The sequence below is a fragment of the Hirundo rustica genome, chromosome Z (genome assembly GCF_015227805.2).
Source record: "Hirundo rustica isolate bHirRus1 chromosome Z, bHirRus1.pri.v3, whole genome shotgun sequence".
Lineage (NCBI taxonomy): Eukaryota > Metazoa > Chordata > Aves > Passeriformes > Hirundinidae > Hirundo > Hirundo rustica.
Window position 1 is genome coordinate 35,289,297 of NC_053488.1, and position 25,371 is coordinate 35,314,667.

At 37.7% G+C, this 25,371-nt stretch overlaps 2 protein-coding genes across 5 annotated transcripts in view; both read right to left on the reverse strand.

The window, feature by feature from the left end:
* Nucleotides 1–2,101: 2,101 nt before the first annotated feature.
* On the reverse strand, nucleotides 2,102–14,037 carry FXN (frataxin). Its single transcript, XM_058424163.1, is given in 7 exon segments — nucleotides 2,102–4,622; nucleotides 7,366–7,463; nucleotides 10,807–10,927; nucleotides 12,272–12,354; nucleotides 13,913–13,976; nucleotides 13,978–14,024; nucleotides 14,026–14,037. Coding segments are annotated over 7 exon segments (579 nt in total). The 3' UTR covers nucleotides 2,102–4,468.
* Nucleotides 14,038–19,312: 5,275 nt separating this feature from the next.
* Nucleotides 19,313–25,371, reverse strand: part of PIP5K1B (phosphatidylinositol-4-phosphate 5-kinase type 1 beta) — a 107,600-nt gene continuing 101,541 nt past the window's right edge. For all 4 annotated transcript variants that reach the window (XM_058424149.1, XM_058424150.1, XM_040089503.1 and 1 more), the window contains one exon: nucleotides 19,313–19,748. In XM_058424149.1, coding sequence (XP_058280132.1) covers nucleotides 19,746–19,748 — 3 coding nt within the window. In that variant the 3' untranslated portion in view covers nucleotides 19,313–19,745. The remainder of the gene's footprint in view (nucleotides 19,749–25,371) is intronic.

Genomic DNA, 25,371 nt, shown 5'->3' on the forward strand with positions numbered 1-25,371 from the left:
TTCCTCAATAGGTACAGTTCATGCACTATGTCTCATACAGAAAGTAAGATAAGGAAAGCAAACAGTATTCTGCATGAAGGGGCTGGACTTTGGAAGGAGGCCCTGAAAGAACCCATTTTATTACAGCAAATACGAAACTGCATTCAGATATTGTATGGAAAAGGCCTGCTTGTAGCTACTGTTAATAATTAACCTGCATGTCAATAAACTAGTCTTGAAGTACCTATTTCAGTCTAAAAGCCCCAACAGCAAAAATCAGAGTGGAGGGGGGGAAAAAAAAAAAAAAAAAGAGGACTAATTCTGGACTAGTTCATAAACTTGATGTTTTCAGTCAGCTACAGACTAATTCTAAGATCAGCACGTAATACAATACTGCTTTGAGGCACAATCAAGGCACAAGAAATGGAAACTTAAGTTTTATTTCAGGTATGTGACAGATCACTTTGTTTACACTGTGGTGGGGGCCTGTTTCCTAAATGAATGTTTTAAAATTTCATCTGTTAGTTCTCCAAACCCTTTTTTATTAGTTGCCTTAGGATGCTAGGCTAATGGTTCTAAAATGCTCTTAAGAGGAGTAATAATATGGGCACATTAAATATATAACTGATTTTTTGTTAGTACAACAGTAGAGAACATTGATAGCTAGCAGAAAAGCCTACATCTGCAAAGTAACAATGCTTGCAAAATTATTCATTTGTGTTACTGATCACTTTGCATAATTACAATGACACAATTTTTAATTTGATTCAGCAAACTGAAGAGGCCAGCAACATTATATGCCTTATTTTAAACTTCTATTGTTTTCTTACCTAAACTTGTCTTTCCTTAACCTGAATTCTGAAAAGAAGTAGTTCATAATTAGGAACTGTTTAGAATACTTTAATTGTTCATGGCTCTGTTTATCCTATGCCCAGCGAAGCAGTCTCCAGTGGCCACCTCTCTCATAAAAGGCATGAATATTGTCTTTGTTCTACAACTGCCAGCAGTGCAGTTTACATAAAAGGCAATTTGGGAGAGAGAGGGATCTAACTCCACACTTTTTCTTACCTTTATACAGGAATTAAAAAAAAAAAACAACTCGATAGCAAAATGGACTGGAACATGCTTGATTGGTTACAATTATAAATAGTGGTGTGGAGTAAATTTAAAACACCATTCCCTAAAGAGCCACAACATGAAGCAGTTTGCCCCACATCTCTCCTGCCCTGCCAACAACATCAGCTGTTGGGCAAAGCTAATTTCTTCCCAATAGTCTTTGCTTCTGCCCCTCCCATGCTTCCTTTACTATTCTGAATGTTTTTCCAGGTTTTCTGGCACGCCTTCATCTTCCTTCCCAGGACTCCCACATACTCCAGAGCTGGTTAGCACAATCACAGAGTTCAACCACTAACCAGAAGCTGAATATAATCAAACATGGTTTGACTCTTTCTCTTATTCTGCTACCTCCTCTTCAGGACAGCCTTTATCTCATTTATTGAAGTTACCAAAAGACATTGGGAATTTTAAGGAAATAAGATGTAATGATTTTATCGTTTGGAACAATCTTGGAAAGAAGAGGTAATGTTTTCTTACAAATTATCCACAGGTGAAAAAGAAAAGGAACAAAGACCAGGCAAGAACTCAGGCACTTAACTCCTGGCAAACAAAGGTGGTATTTTGTGATCAGTGCAGACTGTGTGCAACTGGTGTAGGCTTGACTACATGAATGAACTGTGATTTCAAAAAAACTCCTGGACACACAGGAAACAATTAATTTTAGCAAGGCTGGACTTATTAGGTCTTTCAGAGTGTAAGTCTAAACCATAAAAAAGCCAAGGGACAGATTAGCAGCTGGTGAAAATTCTGAAAATCTAAACAAAGCCCAACACACCCCAGTTTATGTGCTGAGCTTGGGCAGCGAGTTAAAGGTACAAATGGCAACACTCATCCTTCCAAAATATTCTGCATGTTCTCCTTCACCAACAATGGAGCAACTGCATAGTGGGAAAAAGTAATGCCTATAACACAGTGCTTCTTATTGATGCTGCCCGTGCATGGTCTATATTTAATGATTGTCCTTCAGCTATTTCTTTTGGGAGAGCAAGAAACTATTGACATGATGTCAGGTGGGGAACAATCTTTTTATTCCTAAGTTACAGAAGTAGAAAACAGTACTGAAGTGTTGCTTGCCTTGGGGCAATAATCAGTCTAACACCAGAATCAGAGCTTATTCTGTGCCTCCACTGAACGAGTGCGACAGCTCATGGGGAGTCCTTGCCCCTACTTAAAATTTGCTGCAAGTATTAAAACAAAAAATGAGTCATATTCTATGATTCATTTTGTACATTGAGATAAAACTCATTCTAACTGGCTGACACCATTTATCTTCACCACTTAAGATTAAATCCATTCATTACTCAGATACCTAAACCCAGGAAATTGTTTGCATAAATAGCAGTAGCATTACAGATAAAGGGCAAGGCATGTAAACTCTGAAAGCTGAACTGCTCCTATAAAATCCATGTTGACCGGCCATACTTGGACAGAATCTTTCCAGTACGTGTTTTAAGAAAGAATTCAAAAATATGCATATGTCGGTGGCCTTCACCCTTACCATCACGCTTTTACATACTGAATTAAGAATTCTACATGCAATTTTATTTTGGTATAAACATTTCTACCAGATGTAAGGAAATGGGGAATGAACTTCCAAATACCAATCAGATGATGTTAGTGGCCATACTGCACGCAAATACTTAAGAAAATAATTTTTGGAAGTCAATTGGAAAAAATTATCACATGTGGTCAGGCAAAGGAATAACCAGGTATCCTTGATTCAAGTATCAAGTCATTAACTTCTTCACAACTTTTTGAATGACTATCTGAAATTTTAGGAGACTGAGCTAAATATTACAGAACTACATAAAAATGCCTGTTTCCATATGCTATAAATGATTTTCAATGTTCTAAATTCAGAATAGCAAAAATATATTCTATTTTTACCTCTCTGTACTTTTTAAAAAAAGCACGCTTCGCTCTTATATTCGTAAGATCTAGGAGTCATTGTATTTCCTCATTCAGTATAGCAGAAATTTATATTAATTATAAAACATGCAAACAGCACCATTACCCAAGAGTTACTTCCATAGTAATGTTTCTCTGTTTAGTAGTGGGAAATAGCAGGTAACAGTGCTTATAATCTAAAATGCATATACTGGGCAAGAACACTTTACAGTTACTGTTTTTTAAAGACAAAATCCATCTTACCTGTCAAGGTAGCTAGAGAATCATGCCAAATAACCACAGCATCAGAGAAACCAAGAAAAATATTGTGCACTGAACATCTTTTCATACAATCTCCAAAAATATGGTATAATTTCTCCCTTGCATTAGTCAAGAACTTGGTTCTTCCCCTTTTATAGGCAGTTAAAACCTGCAAGATGTAATATGACAACAGTGCAACTGCTGAAGTGCTGCCATTCGTGATTTCTTTTAAATGTTTTTGTTTTAAGATCTGAAGTATATAGTTTGTTTCCTTCACGTATTTAATAGCCTGGCAAAGACAGCTTCATCAGCCTAAGAACTATACTTGATTCTAAGAAACTTCTGCATCAGCATGGTGCCAGGGGGATCCTTGCTGTATCACTGTGATAACAAGATAATCTAAAAACACTTATGAAATGCAGTAGAAAAAAATTAGTGCAAATTTTCACTACAATGAATTTAATTTTGCTCAGCTCAAAAAAAAAAAGGCAAGTATTTTTGCTCTTTGAAGAACAAAAGAGTAGAGAAAGAGAAATGCACAGCAACAGAATGAAATGTTAGCAGAGATATTGCTGTACAGCTTAAACTTCCCATACTAGCCTTTCCAGTTCCGTATCATGCTCAGTGCCATAAAAATGTCTAAGTAATTTAAAGTTTAGCTCAAATAAAAACCCTGAGGTGAAATGAACTACAATTTAGAATTTGGAGAATAGCAAGTACTGCAATACCATGAAAAAACTGTCATTACACACATTATGACATGTTAAATGTGACTACAATGTGTTACAATAGCCACGAATTTTGAGGCAATACATTCATAGTACCATAATTTATGTCAATGTAACTCACATGCATTTCTCATTTTGAGTGAATGTTTTACCAAGAAAAGTTCAGCATTTATGTGCTGGTCAGAAGTCACCAGGTGGTCAGTCCTTGCATGCAAACGAGTCTATAAACACTAAAAATTCATGACTTCTGCAGAAAGAAAGCAAGAAATGAAGTGACAGGATGGGTGACCTCAGCCACACATATTACGTGGGCAGAGATTCAAACAGCACACAGAAATCCAAAGATTGAGCACTAAAGAAAAAATATATTATTTTCATTTTTGTTGCACCACATATTGATGCCAAGAGAAACAACAAAATTAAGCTCAAGTACTTCAGCCCAAGAAAGAGCTTGGCTTGAGCTTAAAGTCTTTAAACTTCCATGAGGTAGAATACAATCAAGTATCTTCTTTCCCAGAATATATTAAGCAGGACAAATCCAATTTAGTTTTTAAAGCTGTTGAAAACTCTTTTGATAGTAGTTCATGAAGAGATACTCTGTCATGAGAATACACCCAATTCCGTCCAGTCCAGTCATAGCGCTTGGGCCCACTAGAAAAAAAAACAAAAAACACAACAAAACATCACACACTGTGTAAGTACAAATTATTTCAGAAGATGTGCTGGAAGCCTCTATGCACAATGTATGCCACAGAGTGCCCAAGAAAAGTAACGGATAGCATGGAAAACGGCTGGTGGGCAGTCTGAGGAAGTCAAGCAGAAAAGGCCTGATATGTCACAAACTACTGAGCCACCAAACAGATATATCTGAAAGGTGACAAGATACATCAGTCATTTCTAGGGGAGACAAGCACTTTCCCTCCCTGCTTTTGGCTCTGATTCCCCCAAAGTTCCTTCCTTTATCCCATTCTTCCTTCACAGATATAATTTTCTTGCACACAAATATCACAACAGATATATGTACAATGCTGAATTATTGCCACTGATTAGTTCTTGCAGATATTCTAAGCACAGCGAAGGACAAATAATTTCATTTTAGATGCAACAAAATAATTTAACCTGTGTATTTGCATGTGGGAGATTTACAACTAAAATGCTATTTTTCTCTGCACTATTATATTGTTATTGGCTTGGTTTTTCCAGGCTTACATTAAGTATCAAGAAAGAACCTGAACACCTAGGTTCTATTTCAGACCTTGCTATCCACCCAGTTTTCCAGATGTCAGATGGGAGAAGAATGACTGAAAGGTACCCACTGCTGTTAACGTCAGCTAAGCAAAGAAAATGGAAAGGAATGAAATGGTTATCTGGGATAAACAGAGAAACTCTTGATCTTGTAAGATATATGCCTTGGAACTGAGTCAACATGCCAAGTCTGCTAGAAAACAGACTATCCTATACATACGTAAGAACGATAAACTCTGATCCGAACCTTGACTATCCTGAGTTATTCCTAATAGTCAAGTGAAGAACTTTCCAACCACTAGTCAATGTTATGAGAAGTTAGAAGGAAAGCACAAATCCAAGTCACTTTCACTGAAATCCCACTGTCTGTATCAGAAGTGTTTGAATCAGGGTTATGTGCTCCAGTTATTTTAGTAGTTCTCACTTCACCTTATGCAGCACAAGCGCATGTTTATACTCTCCTGAACCTAGAGAATGATGAAATGGGATCCTGTCATTCATGAAAATCAGCCTAAGACAGACCATTTAATCAATGACGAAGAAATATGTATGTTATCTGAACTGGTTTTAAATATTATGCAGTAAATATCAGTGTTAAGGTTAGCAAATTAAACGCCTTCATAGTTCTATGTATCTCCAAAACACTGTACAAAATGTGACTTTTCAATTAATAGTTTAAGCAAAGATACGGTGAATTGTATAAAATGCCTATGAAGTTAAATATAGATTAAATGTACTTCTCATGGAAAGAGTACATATGGTTTCAACCATAAGAGAAAAAATTCAATTATCACATTGAAGTATTGCTAATATTCTGTAAGGTTGAGAAGTCTTTTCAGTCAGGTGCTACATTAAATCACTGCAATCACACTGCTGGCAGGTTGCACACATGCCCTTGTGCCCTGTTTTTGTAACTGTCAACTAAGTAAAATTTTCACTTAGGTGTACAGTACACTTTGGTGTACTCAAGAGCAAACAGATGGCCAAAAATAAATTCCAAGAAAAATATCTCACATCTTGACAAATTTGTTTCCTTTGGGATATATTATTAAAGACTAAAGGTCAACGTTTACTGTAAAAATGCCCCAAAATATTCAATGCAAGTGATTAGTGGCAGCAACATTTACATTCTTCACTTCCCAGCACACTACAGTTAAGAAGATGACAGTTCAGATCATACAGTATTTGCTGGAGTTGCCTTTCAGAAGTTAGGAAATAAGTAAACACATAGCGTCATGTTCTAGGAAATATCACTGTTTATCAACAATACCAGTTGAAGGGAGTATAAAAAGCAAAAATATAACTTTTTTCTCAAACTCCATATTCTGGAGCATGTATGTCTTAGCTCAACTAGAGCTAAACAGAAGGAATCATCTGAATTTTGGTTTTCGTAATATTATGAGGCCCGTGCATATCGGTGATGCAAAAATCTTTTAAGCTAGTTCCTCCACCAGTAACACTTATCAGCTCCCTGGGTTCTTTTCCAGGGATAGTGGCAAAGAATTACAGGTTTTGGGGGAGGGAGGCGGGGAACAGCTATAGCATTTTTCCTCTTATCTGGCTGCCCTCCCTGCTGAAACCAACCAGAAAATCTGGAATGGATCAAAACACAACATTAGAAAAGGCAGAGGAAGCAGCTAGCTAAGGCTCCTGCAAAGTGCAGATGCTTGACAAAAACAATCAGTGTGGGCATATATAAACATATGAAGCAGGAAATCCCACAAGCTTAAAAGGGAAGGAGCCACCCTGTTTAAAACACAAAGAGAGGCTTAGATGATGACATCATCATCACTCTTTTTCCAAAAGAAGCTTTGTTCATTTTTTTTTTCATCACTGGTGCTTATATTTCCTATGAGTGGGTAATATATCTGTAGACAGTGGTTTTGGGCTGAAACAGTGTATGAAAATTCTTTGTTACACATTTCCTGTATTAATTTAGGTATGCCAGTAATACTGCAGTGTGCCCCAAACCCCTATATCAAACCATTATTGAACATTTAGATTATATCATGTTTTGATAATGTACAGAGTAGAAGGGTTACTTACGAAAAGGATATTACAAAGGATGATCGTGCCATGCTATAAATAAGGGGAAGTACATTTCCAGCCAGTCTGCAGATACTATGTAACTAACTTACACATAACTTACCTGGTGGGTGAGGACAGCCAAATCTGTCGGTTCGGTGTTTGCTTATTGATTACATATGTTCCCATGTCTCCACCCAATTTAACTGTTAGTACTCCACTCTTAAAAGACAAAGAAAGTGAGAAATAAAAGATTTGTATTGTGTTACTCTGACAACAATTACTTCATCTGCAGTGGTAGAAACTTGTATCAGATTCTCAACCATCTCCCAAACAACAATAGCTAGGGAGAATAATCACTACCTACTAAAAATATAAGCTAATACCTAGCATATCTTTGAGTCTGACCTAGACTTTAAACCTTCTGGTCAGAGTTTGATTTTAGTGTGTTTCTATCACCCTCAATGGTACTACTTAAATAATACTTTTGAGCTTGGACCTGGCATCATGAAAGGACCAGACCACTGCAATTCATTTTGCAATGATTAAAACATCATCCAATAACAACTTTTTTATATTAATGAACAATGCAGTGTGATTCAAAGAAGCTTTGCTAGATTTCTGAGCCAAGCAATTTTACTTTTGTTCAGTAACTGTAACAGTTTAACAGAGAATAAACACTTTTTTCCTTGTTAATTCTGATGCGTACATGAAAAAATGTTCCAGTTCTAAATCCCATGATTCTGGTTTTACATGAGTCTGGTTTTGCTTTGGTTATGCCACCTTTAGACCATTATCCTAGTGAACATTTATTTTCTCTTTCTTGCTCACATTTCTTACTGACAACATGATTTATTCTTCTTGTAAATGACAAAAATCCTTTCTGTTCTGACTTTAAGAGTGAAAAAACAATAATATTTGGACTGGAGTTAAACTAAACATGATCTGAAAGATATTAATTAAAAAGGGAAACATTTCTGCAGAATGCAATATGATGTTTCAGATAATTATTTATTTAGTTCACAGTATCTCAAATACTTCAAGCCCTATAGCACAATAAAACTTCTTTAAGGGTATCATACTCTTCATGCTTCAGTCAGAAGACACTACTAGAGCTACCTATCATTGCTCAGGCTATTTGCTATGTATAAACACTCACTATGGGGAAAAATACTTTCAGGTATGAGTATCTACTGCCTGCCAACACAGTCTGTAGCACAAGCAGCAACTCAAAGCTTCCTTCCCTTACAAAGTTAACTCAGGATTTCTGGTTTCTGACATATTTCAAGTACCACAAGGCATAAAACAATACTCTCAGGATCTGATTTTTTACTTTAGTTTCCATGCTGTTTATGTGCTTGTTAGGCATTTATATCTCTGATCAAAACAATAAAGATAAAAGATCTCCTGCTTAGAAGTCCCATCAGGTTTGTCCTGCCAGTTATTTCTACTGGACATTAGTACAGAGCACAGAAGGACAAGAACAAGCTACTTCTCTGGTTGTCAGAATTTCAAGTTTTCCATATCTCAGTGGTCTTAGAACTGTAGAGATACAGCAGAATAAGAACAGGATGGAGGATCAGGCCTGCATAATGATAAACAGGTTTCAGCATTCTTCTGTGTGGTTGGTAATGCCATATTAAGTATTTAGCACGATGTTATGCTACATTTTTCTATAGAAACACAATCAGTAAATAGGTTTTCAAAGTGTTAACAAAAATGTACTATAATTTATACTGTATGTCAGTTGTTAGAGAGTATTGTTGCTTTATCCTTGCAAAGTAGATATAAGTTAACCTCTACTGCTGTGTTGAAAACAATTCCTCATACATTTTACAGTACTTCTGAAATACTAGAAAATATGACTTGAACGTTTTTAAGGACTTAAATTGCAAGATACTTTTACCATATTTTAAGAAATACTGCTGTATGTGTTTTGCACTACTGGATGACTGTTTGCTAGTTCCTGGTAACAAAAAATATTCTTCTAAAGAGATTTTTTTTCCTGAACACGATGATATAAATTGCTCAGAGCAATCACGTTTATTACAGGCAGAGCAGACCTTTATCACATTTGCCACCTTGTGGCTTTCTGCAGCACTGTTTGTTTAGAATTAAAACAGGCTATTTAACCTTCTGCTTTCAATAGAAATGACAGCATATTACTAACTGTCATCATCCAGTCTATATAGTAAAGGACCATTGGTAAAAATTAAGATGTAAAAGTATTACCTCTTGAGCTTCACAAGTCAATGTCAAACATAATCCACTATACAGCAGAAGGAGAAAAAATTAGGACATGACTCATCAGCTTAACATAATGAAGTATCTAAGAATATGAAAGAGGTAAATTTCACCCATTTCTAATTTTTGTCCTAGGAGTTACATCAGACTAATAGGTGCTGATATCCTAAAACACGCTGAAGAGTAATGGTTAAACAATGCTTTTTACCAGAAAATAATTAGCTGTAACATTATCTACATACTTAATTAAAGCAACAAGCAGTATTTGCTAAACAGAAAGCTACTGGCAATATATTATTTTATATCCTAGCTACCAGAAATACAGATTGAAAATTACGATGACAAAGCTACACATAAGGAAGTCCAAAACTACAGACTACTACTACAGACTACTGTTTTGGTTTTGTATTTTGCACAGTGAAACCCAAGCCATTTGATTCAATATCCTGGAGCACACAACCTTAACTGACAGTGCCAGCAGAAAGCAATCTCATTGTGGTAAGACATAAGGAGGGAGCAATAGTTGCGTGACCTCAAAAACTGCAGTACTGAAAGACCTCTGTAGCAGGCAGTACTGTGAGGAGAAACAGTGCTCTTCTCCAAGTCATGTTGAAGGCCAGAACACATACATCACTACAGGAACTGAATTTATATAAAAAAACTAATAAATTCCCTATACAAATAAACCAGACATTTTTAATCTGAGTCTGTCACTCCTGCAAAAGAATTAGAGTGGCTGACTACTGAAGGCTGCAGCATGCAATGTCTCCTGTGACAGCAGCCATGTATGCTCTGGTCTTACTTCTGCAACAACCTATTCAAACACTGCACCCTCCTGTTGCTTCTCTCCATCGCAGATTGTCATCAGTAAAGCCAGGACAAACATACATTACCTGGTCAAGAAAAATGCTGCCTCTCTGTATCCAGGGCAATCAAAGAAACTGCTCTAACAGTTACCTGTGATGTACTATGCCATGTAGGCCTACAGTTCTAGTACTCACCAGAAGGGAACTGATTGCTATGTCAGATATCTATGCCTGTTTAGGAAAATTTATAGACCAATGTGAAATTAAAAAACAGTTTCCATTTCCTCTTGTGCTCATTTATTATTCTATATGTATTTCTCTAAACATGAAACACTTTAAATCCCTAAATCACACAACACTGTGTGTTACTTTTCACCAGAATTGTTGCCCTAGTCAGTATACAATAAAGGTGTAAAAACTCATTGTATTTTCAGTATTTCTCCTTCAAATAACAGGAAAAAAACCCAAAACAAACCTACAATGATTACAGAGGTAATAAAATGTTTAAAACATACCCCTAAAGAGACATCATAATCTTCTGGGGTAAAAGGTTTATCTGTCAGGTCCTCAAAGAAATCTGCTAAGGAATCCAGTGTTTCTTCAGCCAGCTTCTCATAGGTGGTCTCATCTAAAGAGCTACAAATGATATAGAAGTCCATAATTAGAAGAAAAAGCATGGAAGACAGCATTTTACCTATAATAAAAACATTCCAAGACCATGACTTTGGATGAAACAGTAACCATGAAATGATCTTATAAAACAAGTAGCCATTTTTCTTAAGGTGATATAGGTGACAATCCACCTTATAAATGGAGGTGAAATACTGAAATTAGTTAGAATTCAAGATCTCTTAACTGAGAAAAAGGTACTTATTTCCTTAGATATACTACCCCCATTTAGTGAACAGCATCAGATTTCAAAGAAAGGCATTTTCATAAAAGAACTTAGTGCAAGAATTACTTAGTTTTGAACTCTACAAATAGAGACAAAAGCATCTCCTATTTAGAAATGTATGTCATTTGGCTCTACAAAGCTTCCTGCAGCCATACCCCATTCAACAATGTCAATATCATGTCATGTTTGTGTATAGTATTTGCCTTCTCAATTGGAATTACCCATGCAACTGGTAATTAGATGTTATTTAAACTGTGCTTATGAACTAACACTTACGAATTACAGTCTTCTCCATAGTCTCAAAGCACCCTTGTGGCTATTACGTAAGGCTTAAAGCACCTGTGAGACCGTTTCTCTTTTCCTCTTTAGTGGAACAAACTGTAGTACAGTTTAATTAACCAAATGTAATTAAATCCCAGAAGTTGTTCCATCTCTACCAGTGTCAGCTTTTAACTGGGTGTGTAAATGGGTCACACTACCAACAACCATTTCAGTTAAATAATCTCAAGTTTTGCTAATGCATATGGCAATGAAACAGTTATTACAGGCTGAATATATAATACGTATCAGTTGGTAAGAAAAAAACATATCTTTTAAATAAGTTTCTTATGCAGTTACTGAAATATACTCTATGTCACTTATGTGGTGGATACCACAAAATGCCTTGGGGCATGGAGAACGCAAAGCCTTTGGATCAGGCGGGATTCATGTACTGGTACAGGGTCCACTTTAGGCACTTAAAGGCAAGAAGCCATTTCAGACATCTGCACGATCCTTTACTCTGTCTCCAACTGCTGCATCAGAAGGGGAGAAGTCTCCAACAGATGCTTGTGTCTTCTCTCAGAACAAGCAGACATTTCACATCCTCTGGCATATATGAAATGCTGCTAGACACCTACGTTTAGGTACACAAGTTACTTGCTAAGTGACTTCCCAAATTCACAAAAAATGCTTTTAGCTGAAACTGTAGTTGTCCTTTACATCACATCAACATTACATTAGTTTGGTAGTCTTAGTATATATGTAAGTTATTCTAAAAGACATAACCAATATTTTCATATGAATATCTCAAAATGCATTTTTACCTTGTGTCACTCAGAGTTCCTGCATTTCTCAAATTCATGGACCAAACAGTCCTGCTCTTCACATCTGAAGAATACTTTATTTGCTGTTGAAAGTAAGCAGAAGCAAAGTGGAATTAAAGTTAAAATGTACAGAATTACAAACAATGTATTTATCATATGAATTAAAGAGCTCCTTCAAGTCCTTTCCATCTTCAAGTAAAATTTTCGTATTCTTTATCACAGGGCTAATATGGCAGCAATTATGCAGCTTTGGATCCTAGGCAGCATTTAGTCTTTGGATGACTGAAGCACTCTAAAATATCATTGTCTTTGTCATACAAACAAATGGGAAAAAAACCCAACACCCAAAACCCAACATAGAAGAATGAACTTGGAAAAATTAATTATTTTAACTTTTCTACTGCTCTACCACAGAATTACTGAACAACTTCAGACAATTAAATGGCTTAGGCTCAGATTTTCCTAAATATCCACTACCCAAATACTGCACTGCCTACAACATGTGTCATGACTCTGCTGGAAGTCATGAACATACTAAGCTGAAATAAACACAAACCCTGAATCCCCCTTATGTGCAAAACAGCCAAAACCACTTCAGATTCCAGATTTCCAAGTTACAGAAAAGCGGTATTGCCATACCAGCAGTATCAGACAAGGGAATCAAATGGACAACCCCGCTGAGGGAAACCGACACAAGCATGAAAATAAAGCTAATCCCCAGGTCAGACACAGTAACAGAAGTACTTATGCTATCCACCAGGAATGGAAGATGGCATGATTTCCATTTTCTTCTTAACTGGTGCTGACCAATCGGTTTAATGGTAAAACAGCATTCAGGATTACTTTCCACGTACTCGCGCAAGGTTCTGAAAACCTCAGCCCAAGTTGAAAAGCAAGTTACATTTGCAAAGAAGCTACGTCAGCCTCTCTTAAAGCACGGAAAAGCAAAACACAAGCTGATCTCTCTCCACGTGCTTTGATATCTATGTCTTACCAATGAGCTGCCTATTAATCCAAAACCACGACACAGGCAGAAAGGACAGAACAATACGATACAATGGTACGGGCCGACAAAACACACCTCGGTGCCTATATGTTTGACCGCACCCCTTACCGTGCAGCATTTTATACACGCTGAGAATCAAAAGCTATAAGACCACGAGCACGTTCAGGCTCTGTCCAGGCTTACAGGCTCTAATTCCATCAGTCTGTACCCATACTCGGCCTGTGACCGGAGGCTGACAACAGCGGCGCCGGCACGCAGCCGGCATATGCCTCCACGTACCACACCCGGCTGAGAGAGCGGCCAGCACCGCCTTCTGGGCCCGGAGAGGGGCAGCGAACGAGTGCACCAGCTCCCGTGTACGGCGGCTCCCGAGGCACGGAGGGAAGGGGAAAGCGTAAGGCAGGCGGGAGAGAGGGAAGGAAGGAGGCCTGCGAAGTGGCGCGGCGGCGGCGCCGGCTGCCCTGCCTGCCGCGGGCAGACATCGACCCGCTCAGTGCCGGCGGCCGACTCGGGAATCACCGCTTGCCGCCCTTCCCTCCCTGCTCGCCGCCCCGGCCGGCGCTCGGACACGGCCGCCCCGCCCGCCGCCGCGCAGGCCGCGCCTCGCTCCCGCCGACCGCCCGCCCCTCGCTCACCATGCGGCCACCGCCGGCGGCGGCTGTGCCCGCCCTCGGGGCGCCCCCGGTGCCGCCACCACCGCCGCGCCCCCGCCGCCCGTCCCGCGGCGCGCACAGCGCCCGCCGCCCCCCGCCCGCCACATGGCGCCCGGGCCCCTGCGGAAGCGGCGGGGCCGAACCGGGCCGCGCCGGCGCGCGCCACCGCCCCCCCGCGGCGGCGCGAAGAGAGCGCCGGGGCCGCGCGGGGCCGGGCCGGGCCTGGCGGGGCGCGTTCGGCCGCACGGGGGAGCAGAGGGGACGGCCCGAGCGTGCGCGTCTGTTCTTCTCAGCCCCGGCTGGCTCCGGCCTCAGCGGCGCCAGGAGAAATGAAATCCAAGCGCTTTGGTACCGAGGCAGCACAGGTGTATCAGAGCCGAGCACGGTCTGTCCGCCCGGCGAGGTTTCGAGCTGCGGCGGTTTCCCCGCCAGCCTCATCCCGGTGTCCTTCTCCCGGCGCTAGCACGGTCTGGCACGGCTGTCCGTAGGAAACGGGTGCTGGGCCCGGTGTGCTGCTCAGGCCCCGGAGAGGTCTCGACCCCGGCGTGTCATAGCGCCAAGGAGCTGCGGACTGCCTCCGCTGAGCGCCTTCACCTCACTCTGTTCTCAAAGCACGTAATAATCCCTCGCGGGCGAACCTCTGCAGGCATCTGCTCAGGCAGAGCGCTCTCGCTGAGGAGATTTACAAGGAACTGGAGCCTGGGAAGAGTAGCAATTAAGAAGCCACACGACTCACCAAGAATTTACTCAGGGACTCGTTCTAGAACTATTTTCTGTGACCAGAAGTATTCTGGTCTACATCCTGCAGGTAAAATGTTTCGCTGGGCCAGTAAAGGGAAAATACTTTATTACACAATTTATCACACCTGACATTTCCCACTAAGTTACATAAATGCTGGTGATGCCACACTACCAGCAGTATTGTGAAGATGTAGTCATGAAAACAGACACGTGGTATTGTTATGGAAAAAAGAGCCAGAGCCAGGAGACTTGCTCCTTTTTATTATCAAGCTTGGCTCTGGGGGAGAGCCTGCTTGCTCCCTTAACAACGCAGAAGAGGAAGTTCAAACAGCTTTGCTCCCACACCCCTCCAGAGCTTTTTCCCTTTGCCGGGGAGTCGTCTTCACTTCGTTGATCAGGAGGCATCCAGCGATGGGGGACTCCTGCTCAGGTCACAGCGACGAAATAACGCTGCTTCGGTGGACCCCCATATCCCTTGCACTAATCTAAAGTGCGACTTCAGTCCTGGATTCTACTTTGGTTCTCTGCTTTTAAGAGTCTCTCATTCTTGAGTAGTTCCCAGAATTCCAGTGTTCTTTTTATTTGCATATTCAAACTATCTGACAAATGGGAGCAGAGATACAGGTAATAAGGTGAATTCTTAATTAACAAACAAGTAAATAAGATGAATAATCAATATTAAAAAAGTAATAAGGCAAATTCTTTAAACAGAACTAGCATTAACAACCTTAATGGAATTACTTAACAATTAAGTAACTAAAACATAGGTCATTTAAATAGAACTTGTTTATAACAGTATTGTTACTTAAACTGAAAAAAATAAACTAGTTTTGCCAAGTAGATGAGATTTAAGAAATAATTCCTATGAAACAGTTTCTTAAAAAAACCTGCACAGTTTCTGTGGGAACACAGACAACTTTCACTTCAGAGCCTTCCACAGGACAGGACCAAAAGATGCAGCCAGGGCAAGTGAAACCATAAATATGAAAAGCATACAAGTATTCAGAAGCTTACCACTGGTTTCTGTGTGATGTATTTTTAGATTTCATAAACTTAATTCAAGTAAGCAGCTGGGTGCTCTGAGCTGCCTGATCTAGTTAAAGATGTCCCTGCTCATGGCAGACGGGTTAGGTTAGGTGACCTTGAAAGGTCCTTTCCATCCAAAATATTCTATTGATTCTATGATCTTCCACCGCATTGGGGAATAAGTTATCAAGTTTCTCACTAAGATTTTTAATTTTATAGTATTTTTCTATAAGCCAAAATAGTTTTACTCTACACAAGGGGGAAAATCTCAAACAATTCAAGCCACTTACACAAATTTGAACTGAAATTATGAAGTCTGTTTTCAGGTAAAAGCTGTTTGTGCCAAACTGTTATCTAACTTAGCCAGCTTTTTGTCTCTTTTCAACAGACTCCTGTCTTTCATTGTTAGCAGTATCCTCCCTGTTTATGTTCTTGTTCTATTTTGTGGGAGAGGTTTTCATGCACCAAGCATATTTAAGATACTCTTTAGTTCCTCGAAGAAAAACCCATTCTTAGCCCTGCTGGGAGAAGCTACTTGTATTTCTACAGGAATAATGGTTTACAGACTGAGATCAGATTTGTAGGAACAAATTGCTTGTATCAGACCACAGAACATATTGGTAAAGCAAACAACTGATTTTTCATACCTTGGTAGGGAGGGGGGAAAACAGCTAGAAAAATGGAGGCATACCTGTTCTTTTCTGTGGTATTTAATCTATTAAAAGATGGTGCTTATTTATATAGCTTGCCTCTCCTATTAAAAGAACTCAGGTGTTTTCTGATATTATCCAACTCACTAGTTCCACAGTGATTTTTCTCTCGTTATCCAAGTCATACACAACTCTCAACAGGAAATGTTCATCTTGTGTTTCTAAGTTCATGACAAATCAATGAATTAGTGTGGATTAAATATTTTCTCTAGTACTAGCAATTTCACATACCCAAATGTTTAAAAAGTTAACAACAGTTAATTCAAATGTTAATTAAATTCCAAGTTAGTGAATTTTACAAGATGCTACTACCAAGCAAGGATCAGTCACACAACTTCTAAAGGGCTCAAGTTAGGGATTAGCAATTTTAACAATGATTTCTTTATGTTTTTCATCTTGATTCCCATCCCTTAGGCTAATGTTGTTCATATCACAATATTGGTATCAGTACCTTTTTATGCTGGTGTAAAATACCTATGAAGGAGCTCCAGATGCAGAAGTGCTGCAGGGTGAGCCCCCACACATTCAGTCTGAAAGGAGCTGATAGGGTTTTTTTACTTTAAGCAAATGTATGCATCCCTGGAAATGTTTCAGCAAATGGCTTCTACGAAAACAGGGGGAGTGCACTACTGATTACTCCTTTATCACTGTCTAGTAGAAGGGTTTGGGGAAAAAAAAAAAAAAAAAAAAAGTTGAATTATATGAAATTAAATTTCCTGAAGTATAAGTAGACTCAACAAGAAAATAGATGCTGGGATTTGTGTGCTTTCAAACCATTGAATTATAGTACAGTGACACAAAGTGGGTTGGTTTGTTTGCCTGGGGTTTTTGTTTGTTTGGGGCCTTTTAATTTTTTATTAACTGAAGGCAACTATTTGGTGGTGCTACTGTCAAAAGCAAAACTTCACCTCTGAATGCCATATGATTAAGTCACAAACTCAGATAACAAAAATTTGGAATTATTCCATACCTTTCTCAATGCTGGCACCAACCTGTGTTTTTTCATTCTGAGCAGTTTGCAGGGCCAGAGTATTCAGATACCATGGCCCACAGAAAGCTCAGATCTGTGACCTAATTCTTCTTTGCTCCCTGTGGCGATTTCCATCTGGAGAAACAACCAATACCTTACTTTAATACTCTGAGGAGTTGATTGTGCCTTAGGTGTATTGTTTTTACTTGACATGATCTGCCTTATCAGCTCTACAGGTATGTTTATAAGTCTTTAAATTTTCATCAGGTGCTACCAACATGAAACACCAATGCATGAAGAGAACCAAAATACTTAAACATGCAACTTGCACATCCCTATAAACTCTTGTGCTCTTTGATGTTTGAAATCTTATACCATTTTATGCATTAGAGAGCAAAATGTGTTTTGAGTTGTTCATCATTAACCACACACACACCTCTTAAGATCATATGCTTTGGAGAAGGTTTCCATAGTCATACAGGATTTCATTTTTCAAGTGTTAAATGACTGTTTTGATTTATAAATTACTGGGTTCAAGGGATTATACACAAAAGATGTCTCAGTCTCTGAATTGTTTGCTATAGACATTCTGGTTTTGGACAGAATTGCTGCAGTTAAGCTGTGAATCCTTTAGGTTCTTCCTAAGAAGAAATTATTCAGATGCTATAGTTACTAGGTAATTGTGGAAAATTTGTCCTGTGTGTTCTTTATGAAGGTTAATCAGTGCTTAAATGTTTTTCCCTAGGTAAGACTAATGACAAGTACCTGCTTTGCACAGAGACACATTCTAAATATCGTGTACACTGCACATGAAGGAGCAGACACTTGACAGAGATGTACAAAATGTTTTTACTCATAGGACATGCTGACTGGTTTTGCTTTTCTGCAGAGGAATGCTGCAGAAAAATTATCTTGCTGACATTAAACAATCTAATTTTAAAGCCTAGAAAAGTGGTAATCATGAAATAAAGGCTCTAAGCAAAGCCTTCGCTTTTGCATTCTTAGAAAGCAAAAGACCCCAAACCCCTTTAAATTTCTCTTTACTGTGCATAATTAAAGAATTATTCTTCTTACTACAGGATTATAGGATTATATGAAAGTAAGACAAAAAAACCCCACCACCATAACAAATCCTTAAAAGAAAAATTCTGTACAGGTACAAAGCATAATTCTAGGACATAAAATGCAAAGTTCTGGTTTTGTTAATTTAGCAGGTTTACTATGCTTATTCCTAGAAGACATATTATTACCAATAATTTTGGTAGCTTTTTAAGTGAGACCTGTGCAAATTTTTAAATACACCACTGCTTCGAACCATAAAATCTTGGACTGGTGATCACTGGCATTTGGGATTATCTCCCTGTTACTTGGGAAATTAGGGAACCAGAACATTTTCTGCAGTTACCCATACTAGTGCTCTGAAATAATTGTATAAAGCAATGCCTCTTAAGTATGTTCCTTTGGCTTTCCGGCACTAATTTAAAGATTCCCCTTTTAACTGTAGAGCTGGTAAAGACAGATGCCTTGTTTGTCATATCTTAGGAGGCCTCTTAAGACTCTCACAAAGGTAAAAAAATGCAAGAACAATTAAGTCCAGTATAGATCAATAACAGGATGACAGCTGTGATAGTCTTCAGAATAAAATCTTTTATTCATCAATAAAACTATAGTTTACAGTAGTATTTTCTAAATAAATTATAGATTTTTCTCCTTTACAAGAAATGAAGCAAAATCAAAAAATATTTCAAGGATGATATATGTACACAACATAAGGCCTTGTTATAAATAACATTTTTATCTCCTTTTTACCAACAGTGAAAGTATCTTCAGAGGCTCATTTTCATATGGTATGTGCAGAGATTTGCCCTAACCCTCATATGACATCAGTTCCAATTTCCACTGATGTGGGCCTAAGGGATTAGAACTGAGGTGGTCAAAAAAACAAAACTGATCTTATTCACCATTGTGTTTATTTTTAAATAGGTAAAGTAGGTAATAGATTTTGCTTGTGCATAGTTAAAGAATGCATGCAAATGAAACCACTACAGGGCTGATAAGAAAATACCACTTTAAAGTCCGGAAAAGGTGATTTGCAATATTGTAGAAAGCAGCCTGAATACAGTTCTTCACAGTTTAACAAGCAACAGCAGATGACAGCAGAGTGTGGAATGTTTCATGTCATTTTTGTCAAGTCCATCAATCCTTTCTATGGTTCAAAGATCCTGGCACTTCTTGGAATTCTAAGTTCTGTTGATTATTACTCCTTGTCTATTAGGCTCAGCAAATTCCTCCTTCTTAAATGAGGAGTGTAGAAAGTGCTCTTCATTAACCATGGTCACTTCTCTTAGTTTTACCCTTCATGTATTCATTACTGGAAATACAGAAATGACAAGTTAAGATTTATGTTTATTTGTTTTCTTACAGAATTATAAACAGGTAACATCTTTCTTTCCCTAAACAGGCTGCAGTACAACTTGGCAGTGATTCTCTTTTGACCCTGACCCCTAATGAAAAGCATTGGGTCTCTTTTCTTGTACAACAGCTAGTTCCTATGTGTTTTACAGGCATTGCAGTACACTTGTATTATGTGAACTAGAACTACTTGCTGCTGCAAAATGCTGAACACTCTGGGTGTCATGTAAGACAGAACCATCTGAGAGCACTCAGCAGTTCACAACAGCTTATTTTTATCATGCAGAACTGTGGCGTTTACTACTTAAGTGTGTCAGTCTTCACATGTTATGAATAAAAGTGCTATCAGCTTCCACATGGCACTCTTTCCTGAAATGAAAAATCATACCTATCAGAAAACTTTCAGGCACAATTAATGTTATAGTCAACGTTGTAGCAATCATTCTATTTCACAAAAAAAACCCACCAAAAACCAAAACAACTCCCCCCAAAACAAACAAACAAACAAACAAAAACCAAAACCAACCAACAAAACAAAACAAAGACCAAAAAATTAGCTAATAATGTTAATGGATTAGAGTTTTCTACACTATTCTCATGTAATAGAAATATTCGATCACTTCTTAGCATCCCTGTAGAGTTAGAGATGAATTGAAAAGAAGCTATTCTTTGCTGAACATCTTGTTATGACAGCTCAAACTAAGGAAAAACTGACAGCTGAATATTTCAGTAAATTGAATGTACCTCAGCTGATGTGTCCCAAATGGAGCAAGACACAAAATCAAAATAAAGGGATCTATAATGACCTTACTCTAAAACCTTATTAAAACACATTACAAAGATGTAAGGTTCTATTTATTAAACAGATTTTTAAGGTCACCTTTACATTGTGCTTTTTGGTACAAGCACTTAACTAACCTTTAAGTTTGACAACAGTCTAATCTTGATTATGAACAAAAAAATTTCTGAAGGCATTTCTTAAGCTTATCTCAGAGAAAGGTAACCAGTAGATTTAAATCAATATTTTTGTTATGACTTCTAGCACTAGCCCTTGAACTCTGAGGAACAATATTTCAATACTGTTCTATGTCAATCTTTAAACTTCCTACTGTATTGTGCACCAGTGTTAGGGTGTTCATAGTCACTGATGCCATTGAGCACAGTGCAGATTTCTCAGGTGCTGTTTGCTCTCTCTCTCTCTCTCAGGAGCACCGGTCTGGCAAGTAAAGTTGACTGTGATATTAGCTCCGGAATGTGCTAAGGCAGTTAAGTACTTAGAAAATACAGAATCATTTCATATGTGAAGTAAAAATGTTGGACAAGTGAGTAAAATTAAAGCAAGTGATATTCTAAAATCATTGTGATGTAAAGCTAACAAGGACTTTTAATTAATTTATTGGGTTTTTTAGAATCAATTTGGCAAAAAAAAAGTTTAAAAATGTTAGTACCAATAAACAAAATGTTACATGAAGCAAGACATTAATCATAATTTTCATTAGCATCATCTTGTTTCTGTCTGAAAGCTCAGATATGAATGACTACAGATCTACTTCTGACAAATATAGTGATCACTCAGCACAGCTTCCCACTCTCTGGACTTATTACTGCTTTTCACTAAGGCAGCTATTGGTATTGTGATGCTAGTTTTATGGTATTCCACTAATTATGCAATGGAATCACGACTAGCTTATTCTTGTTCTTTTTCCTTTTCCTATGACCCTTCTAAAGCGTTTCAGTGAAAAATTCCAATAGAATTTGCAGAGTTGGAGAAAATAAACCCAATCATAATTTGTAGCAACTGCTAACTGTGTAAGTTAATCTCAGAAACACTGTTGATAGTACTAATTCCATTTTAAGAAGAAGAGATTTTCAGATGTTCATATTTATGTCAGGTACAGTCCAGTACTGTATTATTCTGGAAAGAAATCCATCTATTTCAAGGCACAGGACAACATTTTATCTACTGCACAACTCTTCTTCTTCTTCTTCTTCTTCTTCTTCTTCTTCTTCTTCTTCTTCTTCTTCTTCTTCTTCTTCTTCTTCTTCTTCTTCTTCTTCTTCTTCTTCTTCTTCTTCTTCTTCTTCTTCTTCTTCTTCTTCTTCTTCTTCTTCTTCTTCTTCTTCTTCTTCTTCTTCTTCTTCTTCTTTTTTAAATAAAAACTGACTTTGGCTGTGGCAATTTGATCCAAAATGATAATGCACAAATGACATTACAGGAATCATTCCTATAATTGCTGCCTGAGATGTCTCACAGTGTGTATATAATGGATTTACAATGTTTGAGCCTGCTGGAGGCTTTTGTCTTGGAGCATTTCTGTGCTCCAGTTCTCTTTCCATGGATAGGTTTTTGAGCTGATTGATTTCCTCTTATGGCATTTTAAAAGCCCCAGGCATGAGAACATGTAGTTCCGTGGTAATACGTGCTGGTATTTTAGCACTTGGCTCCCTCAGGCAAGGTATTGCTTGTGATCTGAATTGCTACCTTTTAATCTAATCAAGCACCTAATTCCTGTGTCTGATTTTCATGCAAGGATGACTAAAATGTTTCTTCTTACATAATGCTTCTTCTGCAAGAACACCTCTGCCAAATTACATTCAAGTGTTCCTTTGTTTTACACTTCCAACTAGGTTTCGGTTTTGTGGGAGACAGAGGCAGTTTTTTTCTTCTCCTTTTAGGGATCATGCATGGATGGTTACAAGGAAAACACACAAAACAACAACAGAGGAAAGGAGCAGTTAACTATACTGCATAAAACTAGTTGGTTTGCCCCTTTCAGCCTGAAAACAATTTCTGTTTTGAGGAGAGTGCTTGATGGGTTTTACCATGTGCACATAACATTTTAAGGATTATTATGCTCTCAGGAGAAAGGATGCCTGTAAGTGAGAAGGCCTTAATTCCTTTCTCATAGTTCCAGTATTCAGGTTCAGTCTACCGTGTTTTTCTACCAGTATCTTCAGAGGAAATGGTGAGGCAGAGAAACTGAAACTTCCATAAAAAAGCAACATAACAAAATTTGAAGTATGCTGTGCAGTGTGACTGCACAACTTCTAGCTTGTTTCTAGCTTGTATTCTGCCTGGGAATTGCTTTAATTTCAGCTGCACTTGTTATTATTCCACAACAGCACTCTGAGAAAAACTACATCATGATTAGAATTTAATTGAAATTATGGGAGAGAGTACAAAAGAAAAGGAGAACTGATGAGTAAGAAGTGTTGGAAAGCTTTGACAATTTCTAAATAGGTATTTTATAGACCAGTATTTGTAAATCTGCTTACCTATGCATCTACAGCAGCTTTGAAATAAAAAATTAATCTTCAATATTATTTTAAGACTTTGAAATCCTATAATGAAATTGGCATTTGGAAATAAACCACTCCATAAGTAATTTTAAATGTAATAGAATCTATGCAATTTGTCTGACACAATCACAGCTACACTAACCAGGCTATAAATACACTGGGCTTGCTCATCACTACAGGTATTCCATGATTTTATTTTACTGAAGCCCTTATCAATCCATATCTTAAGAAGCACTGACTTTTAAATTATATATAAATTTTATGAGCCATTCCTTTAGCAACAGGAAGCAATGCTGTATTTCCATGTGAAAACTTTTGTACTGCCCAAGAATTTTGCATTGTAGTTAAATATACAGAAGTATTCTGTAAGCAAGAAATAATTCATTAATGAAATCCTATAGGCAGGTCATTATTTAAGATTCTGTTGATAGGACATGCATTTATTTATTTATTTAAATCCTGTATTTACACTAGATGACTTAACATATACAGCATCACAATGGAACAAACTTAAAAGTTTTTCACTGGTATTTACATACATGTCCTCTTTTTGTTGGAAGTGTAAGGGAAATCAAGCCTACTTGAAGTAAATCAATTAAATACCTAAGCCTTACTACTCTGATTTTACTGATACTGTAGTACAGTATATCTACTATCTTTAAAAATAATTTCATGGGAAGGCTGAGAAAACACAGTAGGATAGTTTATAGTTGCACATGTTGCTTTTTTAGCTAGAGAAAGCACAATCAAACAATTTGAGACTTCACTGCAGAACAGAAGGAATAAGGTGGCTTTTAAGTTACTCCTTACTTTTCAAGTGGAATTGCCACTTTTAAGGCACTCCACAGTGAACAATGGACTAACGTCTTCAGGACTGGTTGCATTTGTTGATCATAGATCATTATTAAGAAACTCTTGCAACATTGGACTTTTTATCTTTTATTAAACAAATACCATAGAACACTGAGACACTGTTGTTTGTATTCAACAGCATTTGCTGACAGTGCCTGATCTGACACTAATAAACAGGATTTCAAGAGAATTTTAAAGAGATCAAATTTATTTACAGTGGAATAAGGAAAGCCTTTTGCAGATTTCTATATCAAAGTGCTAAATGGAAGTGTGTTACCTTCTCTGTTTCTGGCTTATATGCAAGAAACCTGTTTATCTCAGACAGAATCATTTGTTTCAAATTGGCTGATCTATCATTGCAATACATATTTGTAAAAGCAAGAAGCCTTTAAAGTTAGGCAGAGAAACATTTAAAATTTACAAGTTTTTCCTGGACTGCCTTCTATATTTTTTTATTTATTTATTTTAAATTCCTTTTATTTATTTGATAATTAAATGTATTTGTGTGAATTAATCAGTATTGTAAATATGTTACTAGACTAATTGGAAATCATTTAGATTGTCTTATACCTACTGCTCATTGCAGAGCATACTTAGTCATATTCTAGTCATAAAAGCTAGGTTTCTTAAGCTATTATCTGGGTTAAAAGGTTTATGAGAAAATAAACCAGTATAACTTGAAAGTAAACTTGATCTGAGAATGTACCTAACAGTGATTCTTAGAGTAGCAGGTGAACAAAATGCTAATTTGAACTTGGTCTTTTTTCAGAATTAAGGAATTATGGACTTAGACCAGCCTTCAGTTGTGAAGCCAATGTGTCTCTCTACTTGTGTTCTGGAACAAAAATTCTTGCTCTTACCAGGTATGTTCTCAGTTTTGACATCAGCAGCACAGTGTGAGTTTGCATGGAGTTCCCTTAATGTAACACCTCAAACCCAATTCTCTTATCTGTAAGAATCTTGGTTTTTTGGCAACCTCTGTTCCACTTCACCTTACTTGACTATCAGAATTTCCACAAAAACTCTTCAGAAAATGCTGAAGAGTTTTTAAGCTGCTCTTTATAGTAAATTAGCACAATGTCATTTTACAACATTTTTCTTTTCTGTATGTGGGATCAAAAATTCATAGCTCTTAATTTACTAGTGAACTACTAATTGGTCCAAAAGGTTTAGCATTTCAAAGCAGGAAGCAAAGACATCAAAGGATTAATGGCGCCTGAAATTAAGCAAGTCAAAGTATTTTTCATTAAAATATATAGTGGGTAAGACTACAGCAGCTTGCCTTGTGGTAGAAACACAAAAATTATTAATTAGAGGGTTAAAGGAAAATCTGAGAATGCCATTTAAAACTGCGTTTTTCTCCTTGCATTTTGCCCTTTTAAAAGTACATCTTGTAACCTTTCCAGCTGAGGTGTAGATCAGCTAATGCA